Genomic DNA, 12,637 nt, shown 5'->3' on the forward strand with positions numbered 1-12,637 from the left:
TGGGTCAAAATGCAGCCCATAGCCCAGCCCGCAAACAGTGGCTGTGGGTGCCAGGTAATCATGTCATGTTTTTGTTGACATTCTGAAGCCGAAATTGTCAACAAAATATGTCTGAAGACCAACTACTGCCACAATGTACCTCTGAAGTCAAAAGAAAGCAACATCGTTGATAGAATATGTCTGAAAAACAGTCATCAACAAGTACTACCAATACTGGTTGGAACTGCCTTCATAGTGAAAATGAGGTAAATGAGGATGCAATTTTGCTGTGGTGGAATGACAGTTACATGTCAATTTTGCCTATCCTTAAATTTCTCCAAAGAAAAACCATCTGATGGAAAATTTACTCGTTGTAGCAAAGGCAAAGTTCATCCAAACGATAAAAATTTTCCAGAATACCCAGTATATTTTTTAAAAAATAATGATAAATGAAGATTCTGACAGTAAAAATTTCATGGAAAATATTCCTTCTATAAATAGTTCTTTTGCTTTTGCTTCTATGGGTGCAGATATTGCATTGCCACCAGGATATGGGCTATACGGTTTTAGAATACACGACAAGTTTATCACCGTACTGGAACGTTACATCCTTCGGATGATGTTTCTCGAAAGTTTGCTCAACTCTATATTTTGGATACAGCCGAAGCTACAAGTAAAAGATTAACAATGCCAGAAAACCAGGGCTGCTCAGAAAGACTCATGATTAACATCAACAACCTCATGCATGACATAAATGAATTAACAAAATCGTACAAGATGCTACATGAGGTAGAAAAGGAAGCGCAATCTGAAGCAGCAGCAAAAGGTATTGCTCCCACAGAAGTCACAATGGCAATTAAATACGATCGTAAAGTAACCCACAGTTTCTTGGGGTGTGAAGCTGTAGCTTCCGGGTGAAGCAAACAGGCCTCTGCTTCCCAGCTGAGTGTGGGTAACAATGTTTGACCCTCCCTTTGCTCTGTTTCTTTTAGTAATTAGCTAACAATGGTAACTCTTCACTTCAACTGCCTGTGTGCCTGCTTCTAGCATATTAAGATGAACCATGGTTTTGGCAATTTGGCGGGGTCGTGTAGAGCAAGTAATTCACTTTGATAGACTCAGCTGGTAAGACAGAGCCCAATGCCAGGAGTAATGCAATACAAAATAATACACAGTGGAGTCCAGCAGGGTAGACAGCCATTCATGGCAGTGACGCCTCCATTTGCAGGCCCACTTCCTGTGGCTCCTCACCAGCTCTCCACAGTGCTGCAGCTCTTATTTCTGCCGCGCGGCCTTTGCTTGCTGTTTTTACGGATCTGAAGCCCTTCTCCCACTCCTTCATCTTCCTCTTACTCGGAGTCAGTTTCCTTTGCTGATCTCCAGACAGGGCTGACCACGTCCTTGGTGTTGCTTCCTCTCCTGGTACACCCTCTGGTCACACTAACCAGGCTTCTGCTTGCCTCTAGGCACCTTTGTGCAAATTAGAAAAAGGCACTCACCCACCCCTTCTTCAAGGTACTTCAGAGAACTTCCAATTGTTAAAAAATCATCTTAATAAATACAGGGTGGGGCAAAAGTAGGCTTACAGTTGTTCATATGGAAAATAAGACATTAATAAATAATAATACAAGCGTAAACTCTGTTTTCCCTACTCATGACTGTAAACCTACTTTTTGCCCCATTTGTATATGAGTCTAACTTGTTTACCCTGTGGGTGGCACCCTGGTAGGGTTGTGACATGCCCAGTTGCACAGTTGTATCTCGTGGTCCTATTTGTGTTGTAATTATAGTGAATTATCTGGATTCCCCTCATCACTGTTTGAAAGCCTGGAACAACTAAAAGCAAAAGAAAGAATAAAGGTACATATACATGCCACATTCTTGTACGGAAAAATAGCAGGGAGGGCATACCTGACAGGCTTTTGCGCGAATATATTGTAATTCAGAGACACATGATTTTTTTTGACATTTCAGTATTTCTGAAATCAGTGGGTATCTTAAAGTCAGTATATCATGGTTGAAAGCACAGTCCCTGGAGATAGACCACCTGGGTCTGAATCCCAGTTCTACCACTTACACGCTATTTGTGTGACGTGAGGTATGTTACTTAACCTCTCTGGAGTTGATAACAGTGGTTCCTAATTCGTGGGATTGTTATGAGAATTAAATGAAGTATTATATGTACAGGGCTTACAATAATACCAGGCACCTAAGTAAGAGATACAAATATTCACTATTATTATCAATATTATTAAAGGCTATGTATATATTTATTTCTACTTAATCCTGAAAAGCTGTTTTTAATCCATGGTGTACAGCTTTTATTGATAGCATCTTGTTTCGGTGGGCTGCTCACAGGCCCATGATTGTGTGCACTGAGGTCACACGCCCACTGCCGCTGCAGTGCGCCCTCCCCTGCCCACATCAGTCTCCTGGTTGCTGGCTTTGGATTTTCTTCCTTAAGGGTAGAAGAGAAAGGGGACGAGGAACTCTGCAGAGCTCTTGCTCATTGTCGTCCTCTGTTGAGGGCGCTTTCAAATTAGGCAAGGTCTGCCTAATGCATTCTTTGGAGATGTTCTGGACATTTTCATTATTAGACTAAATGTTTATTTCCAGATTACATTACTTTAATTGACTTTACATTAAACTTTGATAAATATTCTTGCATGCTATATTGCACCAGCTGAAACTCTTACAGCAGTTTTTGTACATTTATTTGAGTTTTAGCTGCCTTTTTTTAGTTAAACAAAACTATATAATACATGGATAGGCAAAAACTTTACCTTGCCTAATTTTATAAGTTGATCAGAATTCTTTATATACATAAACCTGGATTCAAGGTTATTTCTGTATGAAACTAGTCAATTTTAAGACTACTTAAGGATCTGTTTAATTGTTGGTTTCCAGAAAGAATATTCACATGAGGATATTCTTTTCCAACAGGCCTTCTTATGCATTCATTTACTGTCACATTTCTGGAAATAATAGGTAGACAGTTGTTATTACTCTCCATATTCTAGAAGTCAGAGAAGCAGACAGTAAAAATGTGTTTACCTTAACTCACAGATTCAGCATTATACCCACTTGTACACTGTAATGCCTCCTACTCCATTAGGCCACATAAAGGCTTTGTTTTCTAAAGAAGCTCATAAAATCTAAGGTTAAGTGTTCAGGACATAAATACTTATGGTCATTTTTTCCTTTCCCTAAACTTGGAATTTCCATGTCAGCTCAAGTCAATCTCTCTCTCTCTCTCTCTCTCTCTCTCTCTCTCTCTTTTAAGAAATGTCAGCCAAGACAGACAAAGATGAATTTTTCTCACCTAGAGTAAGGGTGTCCACATGCTGCTTGGGCAGTCACAGCAAACTAGAAGCCCACAGAAAGAATCTGAATCACAGATGTATTTTGTTAATTTTTTTTTAATTGGTTATAAAATTTTAGAATTTAGGCAATTTCACAGGAAAAACCATTTGAAGAAATTGGAAGAGTCATTCAGACGTGGCCCATGTGTCTGCTCTCAGTTGTGTGACTTTTTCTAGCCCTTCGGGCTTTTGAATGATAAGCCCTGATGTAAACCCATATACTGCTCTGTTTTATGGCTGAGTCTTTTACAGCTTTGAGTCTGGTTGAATGGTCTCCGAGAAGGAGGAGGTTTGGCCACATCGGGCCTACATGTTGCTCTTAGCCGACCCAGACCTTCAGGGGACAGGAGTTATGCAAGGGTTGGCTGTGGTACTCGGAATGGGCTGAGTTGGCTCTTCTCTGTCTCTTCATTCAGCTTGAAAGTCATGACCACAGTTTCCTCATCCCCAGGGTAGGACATTTTTCCAGATGTGAAAGAAAAGCAGTCAGTGGCTACCCATTCAACGGCTTACACGATCAGCTATTGCCACAAAAGGAGCCAGCATGACTCAAAGTAGCTGTGATTTTTGGCCAGGCAGCATTTGTCACACAAGTTGGGGTTCTGTCTGTCAAGACAGCAGGGCTAATGCTTGCTCTGAGCTCAGCCACTACCTCCATAGCATGGGTCCTGGATTGGGGCCACCCTCAGAAAGACACTTGCTTTGGCTCCAGAACCAGCCCTGGCATTCTGACAGGAAGCAAAGGAGGAAAGATGGCCTTTCCTCCTTGTAGGCTTCCTCCTTGCTTTTCTTTCCTTTTGGGCCTAATCTAGACCAACAAAGCCCTTCACGCAAACCTGAGTGTAACAATAAATTTTAATCTTTTTTTTTTTTTAGGCTCTAGGAAGCAGGATGCCGCAAGTGCCTCTGGGAAAAGTGATCCTTTATACCAGTGTGATGACTAGTGGGGGCTGTGCCCTTGTGTATTACCTTACACAAAGTAAGTATCCAGCAAACTGCCTGAGGCATGGCCTCTTCCTAGTTCTCTTCCCCTGTTCCTCAATCATAGGAAATACTTCACAAGCTCTCTGCAGATTAGAACTGTTTTTAGAAACCAGTACACCATTCCATTCCTGTGGCCTACTTCTTATCTTATAATCCCAGTTTTTTAGGAGCCACAAGTGCAAATAAAAGTGTTGCTGGTGGAAATGGGTCCTTGCACGAGAATAGCATTTCCATGAACCCATGTAGGAGGATGAGGCCTGGTGGTAAGATTTATTTGGGTAGCCGAAACCGGTTTGGCTCAGTGGATAGAGCGTCGGCCTGCAGACTGAGAGGTCCCAGGTTCGATTCTGGTCAAGGGCATGTACTTTGGTTGCGGGCACATCCCCAGTGGGGAGTGTGCAGGAGGCAGCTGGTCGATGTTTCTCTCTCATCGATGTTTCTAGCTCTCTATCTCTCTCCTTTCCTCTCTGTAAAAACTCAATAAAATATATTAAAAAAAAAAAAGATTTATTTGGGTAGAAATACAAGGCAACCCTCAGGTTCCCAGTGTGAGGCCTGGTGGTAAGATTTATTTGGGTAGCCGAAACCGGTTTGGCTCAGTGGATAGAGCGTCGGCCTGCAGACTGAGAGGTCCCAGGTTCGATTCTGGTCAAGGGCATGTACTTTGGTTGCGGGCACATCCCCAGTGGGGAGTGTGCAGGAGGCAGCTGGTCGATGTTTCTCTCTCATCGATGTTTCTAGCTCTCTATCTCTCTCCTTTCCTCTCTGTAAAAACTCAATAAAATATATTAAAAAAAAAAAAGATTTATTTGGGTAGAAATACAAGGCAACCCTCAGGTTCCCAGTGTCTCATCTCTGTCCATCTCCATGAAAATGTTTAGTCTTGTCTTCATTAACCCCAGTACAAAGTCCCGTATCCAAAAGTTCTGTCCCATGTCGAAGCTTAGTCCAGTTTCGGCCATATCTGTCCTCATCCAGCTAGCGTAGGTTGTTCTCAGATGCTCTCTGGCTGATGATGCCAGTGGTTGGAGTCTGCACAACTGCTGGCTGCATGGCTGCTGTGGAGGGAGAACGCCAAATAAATGGGGTGTGTGTTGCCAAGTAAGAGAGAGAGCGTAAGAGATTTGTTAAATAAGCTTGGGTTATATTATCTCAGGCTTGGGAAGGACAAGAAACCTTTTTAAAATAACCAATGAGCCCTAACTGGTTTGGCTCAGTGGATAGAGTGTTGGCCTGTGGACTCAAGGGTCCCAGGTTCAATTCCGGTCAAGGGCATGTACCTTGGTTGCAGGCACATCCCCAGTGGGGAGTGTTCAGGAGGCAGCTGATCGATGTTTCTCTCTCATCGATGTTCCTAACTCTCTATCCCTCTCCCTTCCTCTCTGTAAAAAATCAATAAAATATATATATAAAAAAATAACCAATGAACTTTCCCAATCTTTTGCTTCTGCTGGTTTCATCCCCCTAACCAATCCATTTTCTAGATTTTTTTTGTAGGGGCTGTGTCCCTTATCCAATCTGATCCTCTTTCCAGGCTAGAAAGACAGGTCTTTATGGTTTCCATCTTAGTCCTTCCGTGCATGCCTCATAGTAGAATCACCTCCCCCTGTACAGTCTTGGCTTCTACTAGGCATGTGTCCAGCAGAGGAATTTCTTCTTTATTGTTCTGTCCCACCTCTAGTAATCCAGAGGGAATGGATCGATTATTCCCTGGGGAATGTGTGAAGCTATAGCTTTCTAGTGAAGCAGAAATCCAACATTGGATTCAACTTACCAGTTTATTAGGCTTCATAATGTCTAATTCCCTTTGTTCTCTTCCTTTATTAATATCTTGCTACCTACACTAACATATCCCCCCCGAAGAACCTTGGGCCTTGTAACTTTATAAGGGTAGTAAATGGATGGAGATCTCATCTTTATAACGTCTTCTTGTTGTCAGAGAACATAGTGCTGCCAGTCCACAGACCCAGAGATTCTTCCTATCTGCCAGAGAAAGGAGCAAATGGGGAGACCTCACACAGTGAAAAGGGGTTATTATAAAGTTCAGGGTAGGCTGTTGCTGTCCTTGGGAGGCGGCACATGTTATATCTAAAGGATGGTGTTGTTGGACAGGCTGGCATTCTATTCTAGAGGTGACAAATTTGACAAAAAGGTTAAAAAGGCTTAGTTCAAAAATGAGGAGAAATATAGCAACTAAAGGGGTGGTGGGTGGTAAGAACCAGATGATAGAAGGAGTGTTCCAGATTAAATTGGAGAAGGAGCTTCCCTGGAGAAAGGTGTGACTCATGTTTGAATCTCTCTTGTTTATTGCCGGGAGCCAGTCCATCCTTGCTGTTTCAAGGGACCTGGCATATATGGCATACTGTTCTTAATATGTTTGCTCACCTTCTTGGCACTATGTGATTTAACCAAGGTCACCTCTCCGAGAAAGGTTGTTTCCCCAGGTAGGGATTTTCCCCTGAAGTTAGGGAGGGAATAAAACCTCTTAACCCCTTCCCCAGCAGAACGAACCTGGCTGGAGAACCTAGTGAGAGAACATGGCTACAGAACCTGGCTGGAGAACCTGGAGAACCTGGCTGGAGAACCTAGCAAGAGAACATGGACACAGAACTTGGCTGGAGATTGTGGCTAGAGATCCTGGCAAGGCTGCTGATCAACTGAACGCTGTCTCCATGTCATTCCTTCTTCGCCGACTCCGTCCACACCTTTGGGGACCCTTGGACCTGCTGGGGGTGTACCCCAGCAGTTTATCATACTTAAATTGAAATTAGGCTAAAGGGAACATTCTAAGATTTCCCTTTTGAAGCAGCCTTTCCTGTCTGTACAACTTGGGCAGAAAAGGGAAAGCAGTTTCAAGTGAATCTGATAGACCGCTTTATTCTTCACTGACACAACAATTTAGTCCTGACAATAAGTCAACCCAGCCAAACCTGAGTCTCATTTTCAGATGTGGTGATGAGATGGGCTTTCAAAGTGAGACCCATACTGTGTAAACAAACCATTTGGTAAGTAATGTCATAGACACATAAGCTATGAAAACAGAAGGAAAAAAATATAGTGGTTAATGAACACTGCTAATCATAAGTCAATTTCTGAGTCTGTAAGACTGCCAGCAGAAAAGATTTCTAGTCCTGGCCAGATAGCTCAGTTGGTTGGAATGTTATCTCATATGCAAAGAGTTACAGGTTTGATTCCTGGTAAAGGCATAGGTTTCAAGTTTGATTTCCAGTTGGAGCACATATGGGAGGCATGCAATCAATGTTTCTCTCTCTCCCTTCCTCTCTCCACAATCAACAAACGTGTCCTTGGGTGAGAATTTAAAAAAAAAAGAGATTCCAAAATGGCGATGGAGTAAGTGGAAGCTACACTGATACTCTGCCAGGAACAAACTGGAAATACAACTAAAGTATAGAAAAACCACTCTGAAAAGTCAATGAAGACTAACTGGAGAGAACCCTGACAACTAAGGATGGAAAGTGGAGACTGCATAGAGACTGGTAGGAAGTGTGGAGGCAGGAAAGGGCTGGCCAGGCTCCCACAGACAGCAGCTGAAGTTCCTGATGGATATCTCAGCTGTAGAGGGTTCCCACTGAGAATTCTGGGGTCTAAACCAGTTGGGCTCCCGAACCAGCGCATCAGAACTGAGAAAGGTGTGCACATAACATCTGGTTATGAAAAGAAGCAGGGCTTATTTCTGCCAGGGAGAGAAGACTGGAAATGCAGGTACCTCTTAAAGTGCCAACCCACAAAATTTCATGTGTAGCCACTCAACTTGAGCTCTGGCAGAGGGAGGGCAGAGTGGACTGAAGCTGTGTGAGCAGAAGCCAGGTTTGGGGCCTCTGGGGTTGGAGCTTGGAGTGTAGCCACCCTGGTCTTCTTTGGTCAGACATTCCCTCACACTGGAGAGGAATCTTTCTCCAGTTAACCTTTGCTATTCAGGAAGTTTTTGCCTTGGAGGAAGGCAGCAGTTATCCCACCCTATTGGAAGACCTATTGCCCTACCCTGTAGTATATAGCCTGAGGCTAATCAAAACTGAGTGTCATTGGGACTGCAGGCAGTGGTGGGTCTCTGCAGGCTTTGGGTCTTTGCCTGTTCTAATCCAGGGCTAGGAAAAGCAGACCCTGGTGCACATCTTCGTCCTTTCCAAAGGCATCCAGCCCAATAGAGGTAGCCACCAGCTGTTGATTGCTGATAGCTCCAAACAGAATACTCAGGTACAGTAACAGCATCTGACATTGTCCTGCACTAGCGATTGGGACTCATACCAGATCACTAATACAGAGACACAAACCCAAACAGGCAGTCAAAATGGGGAGACAAAAATACAAGGCCCAAATGAAATAACAAGAGAATCTCCAGAAGAAGAGGTAAATGAAATGGAGATAAGAAATTTATCAGACATAGAGTTCAGAATAATGATGGCAAAGATGCTCAACAGTATGATAAAAAATATATAGTAATTATGAAGAATGACATAGCACTAAGAAAGCACATAGTGGAAGGAATAAGCAGTGGGTTAGGGGAAGCCTATGATTGGATCAGTGAATGAGAACATGGGAGAAAAAAATCAATCAGAGAACCAAAAAGAAAAACCAAGGAAAAAACAGGTGGACAGCTTAAGGGAGCTGGGATATCATGAAACATAACAAATTCACATAGTAGGAGTATCAGAAGAAGAAAGTGAGCAAGAGGTAGAGAACTCATTTGAAGAAATAATGGCAGAAAACTTCCCTAACATGGTGAAGAAAAAAGTCACACAAATCCAGGAGGCAGAGTCCCAAGCAAGAAGGACCCAAAGAGGCCCATGCCCAGACACATCATAATGAAAATTCCAAAAATTAAAGACAAAGAGAAAATTCTAAAGGCAGAAAGAGAAAAGCAATTTGTTACTTACAAAGGAGCTCCACTAAGACAGATACCTGATTTCTCATCAGAAACTATAGGCCAGTAGGGAATGGCATGAACTATTCAAAGTAATAAAAACCAAGGATCTGAAACCAAGATTTTTATATCCAGCAAGGCCATCATTCAAAATAGATGGTAATATAAAAAGCTTCCCAGAAAAAAAAAAGCTAAAGGAGTTTATCACCACCAAAACCAGCACTGCAAGAAATGCTAAAGGGACTGCTGTAATGAGAAAAAATATATAGGGAGAGAAACATAGGCATAAAGAATTAAAATGGCAATAAATAATTACCTATCAATAATAACTTTAAGTGTAAATGTCCAATCAAAAGATATACTAGTAGGTTAGCTGAATGGATATACAAACATGACCCAATTATATGCTGTCTACAAGAGACCCACCTCAGAACAAATGACACACAGGATGAGAGTGAAGGGATGCAACATTTTTTCAGGCAAATGGAAAAAAAAAAAGCTGGGGTAGCATTACTCATATTTGACAAAATCTATACTAATAAAAGGGTAATATGCTAATTAGACCAGACATCTTCCGGAAGTCCTTCCGGATAAAGCTAGGGTGGCAGGCCCGAGGCAGAGGTGGATAGGGGTGAACAGACTGGCAGGGAAGAGCAGTTAGGGGTGACCAGGCCGGCAGGGGAGGGCAGTTAGGGGCAATCAGGCAGGCAGGTAGGCAGGTTAGCAGTTAGGAGCCAGCAATTCCAGATTGCGAGAGGGATGTCCGACTGCTGGTTTAGGCCCAATCCCGCAGGCATATCTATACTAATAAAAGGGTAACATGCTAATTAGACTGGCCATCTTCTAGACATCATTCCAGATGTTCTTCCGGACAAAGCCAGGGTGGTGGGGCCCTGGCGAATAGGGGCTATAGCTTTCCAGTTAAGCAGGCTCAATATAGGATTCAGCTTCCCAGTTTGCTAGGCTTCTTAATGTCTGGTTCCCTTTGCTCCCTTCCTTTATTGATATCTAACTACCTATACTAATGAAAGCACCCCGATTTCTCTGCATAAGAAGCCTTGCAAAAAGCAAGATGGGTGTTCACTCCAGAGCGTACACAGGAGGTCCAAGATGGTTGAGATTATGTAAAGAACAGAGAGATACCGGATGGTTCACAGGTGGGTAAAACGGGCTCTATTTCCCCAGTGTGCTCAGCCTGTTGGTCCTGCCATTCTTTGATGTTGGTTCAGTGGAGGAGGGACCTTGAGCAGGGACTCAGGTGAGAGCAGGAAGTAAAAGTAGAGTCCAGGATGGCAAAATCTTGACAGGTGTGGCTTCCAGCTCCACTGCATTCAAGTGTGATTTGTAAAGACAAGCCATAGTTACCGTGACCAAGACATTTAAGGTCATTTAATTGCTACTGGTTGTGAAGCAGCAGCTTTTTTTCTTTTGAGAATGATTTTCTTTGAAGCTCCTCCATGCCCTCTCAGCTTGGCTCTTCACCCTCACTCTACAGCATTTTTGCTTTTTGCCTGGATGTTAGAATCACCAACAGATAGCCGAACAAAGCACAGTGTCCTCCCCACCATTCTTTCAGTTGACCAAGAGGCTCTCTCCCTAGTACCATGCAATTGTAGGGAGGTGCTTCCTGGAGTTCCTCAAAAACTTAGGGCCAAGAAGGGTACCTGAGACAGAGCAGGTTATAACTTACCTACATGAAATGTCAGCATAAATCTGTAAACTTGAAAAAATAGCATTTTAATGTTCTATAATCTTGGCCTGAGGGTTTTGTTGTTAATGATGTTATGATCTAGTTTATGCTGGTTTATCTTGACCTTCATCTTAGTGGAAGTTCAGTCATAGATTCTGGCCCCAGCTCTAACTTGAACCAGCTGTGTCTCTTTGAGAAATTAATGGTTCTAGGACCAAAAGGAGCTTGAGAGAAGATCTGATCAAACCCTTTCAGTGCTTCTCAACCTTCCTAATGCCGCGACCCTTTAATACAGTTCCTCATGTTGTGACCCCCAACCATAAAATTATTTTTGTTGCTACTTCATAACTGTAATTTTGTTATTGTTATGAATCGTAATGTAAATATCTGATATGCAGGATGTATTTTCATTGTTCGCGACCCACAGGTTGAGAACCGCTGCTAGATGAAGAAATGAGGTAGTAAATGAGGTCAGGAAATGAGAGATGAAGAAAGTGAGGCACAGAAAGGTTAAGTACTTGGCCCAGCATCGTCTGCCACATCCCCACAGATCCTGATTTTGATTTTGGAGTCTCTAAAATGGACAATTTAGAATAGATTTTCCCTAATTCTTCCATCTATAAATTTCATAATTGTATCTGTTTCCATGTTGTACATAAATTGTATCATTTAACTTTCTACAGAGTCTGCCAAGTTCAATAAAGTTCAATAAAGACGACAAAAATGTAACAACTCTTTTCCATTTAGAAGCTTTTTCCAGGGCTTCCTATTACCAGTTGGCACTGGAGCAGCTGCATGGCCACCCTGAGGCCCTGGAAGCTCTGGGCCCTCCTCTCAACACTCACCATCTCCAGCTCACGGACAAGTACAACTTTGTGGACATCGCTGATGCCAAGGTAACGTGCTCCCCAGCAAATGAGGCTAGATGCCTACTGAAGGATAGGAGGGGCCGCCCTAATCCGAGAGGCAGCAGGAGTAAGGATTTGGGAGAGGTACTACTTGGGACCTTTTAAAAACAATTGGGGATTAATTTATTCTCGTGCATTTTTCTTCTTTTGAGGACAATTGATGTGGCAGGGAATGCAGTGTTTGTGCTCAAGTGCCATTTTGAACCGATAGAGAAATGACCAGTGGTAGTTGGCCACCACGTATTTCAGCTTCAAACTTGAAATATATCTACAGACAGTTAACGCTTATTCAAATGTAAACAACTTCTTTAAATTTTAGTTTTGAAGCTTATTTATTTACATTGATTGTCTGGAATGCCAGTCTATTTTTTCCAGCTATATTTTGTCTTCTTTCATAGTTTAGCTATTAAACCTCAGCCAAATATAAAATGCATTTGTTCTTCTGTTTAACAAATATGTGTTGAGTACATTCTGAGCTAGAAAAGTGATTCTAAGTTGTGTGGGGAATACAGAAATGCAGAAGGCTTTCTGGGAGTTTATAGTTTAAAATTCCAGAATAAGACAGGGTGAAGCAAATACTAGAGTGAAGGCTGTGAGTGGGGTGGTTAGTGGACTGGGGGCAACTAAAAGGCTGCAGCCTCACCATGTGAGGTGCGCACACTTGATTCTGTGGCCAGCAGGAGCTCTGAAGTATTTTGAAAATAAGGGTGTGATGCTTTGACCTAGTTTATTTTTTTGTTATTTTTATTATTTTTTTTCATGGAAATAGTTTCATTGTTTTTTTTTCTTAACTATAGTAGCAATTTGTGCTCAAGTATTCTGGTAAATATTT

General features: G+C 42.4%; 1 protein-coding gene across 2 annotated transcripts; it reads left to right on the forward strand.

Annotated features, from left to right (window-relative positions):
- The first annotated feature begins 4,196 nt into the window (after positions 1–4,196).
- On the forward strand, positions 4,197–12,377 carry LOC102756849 (cytochrome c oxidase assembly factor 1 homolog). Of its 2 annotated transcripts, none has more exons than XM_015561162.1 (3): positions 4,197–4,320; positions 11,645–11,793; positions 11,958–12,377. In XM_015561162.1, exons 1-3 carry the CDS (start codon positions 4,233–4,235, stop codon positions 11,964–11,966), a joined length of 246 nt encoding a protein of 81 aa, XP_015416648.1. In that variant the 5' UTR covers positions 4,197–4,232; the 3' UTR covers positions 11,967–12,377. The 2 variants fall into 2 exon arrangements, with proteins under 2 accessions (XP_015416648.1, XP_015416649.1); XM_015561163.1 differs by having other exon boundaries at positions 11,648–11,793.
- The last annotated feature ends 260 nt before the right edge of the window (positions 12,378–12,637 follow it).

This window comes from Myotis davidii, unplaced genomic scaffold (genome assembly GCF_000327345.1).
Source record: "Myotis davidii unplaced genomic scaffold, ASM32734v1 scaffold1976, whole genome shotgun sequence".
Classification (NCBI taxonomy): Eukaryota; Metazoa; Chordata; class Mammalia; order Chiroptera; family Vespertilionidae; genus Myotis; species Myotis davidii.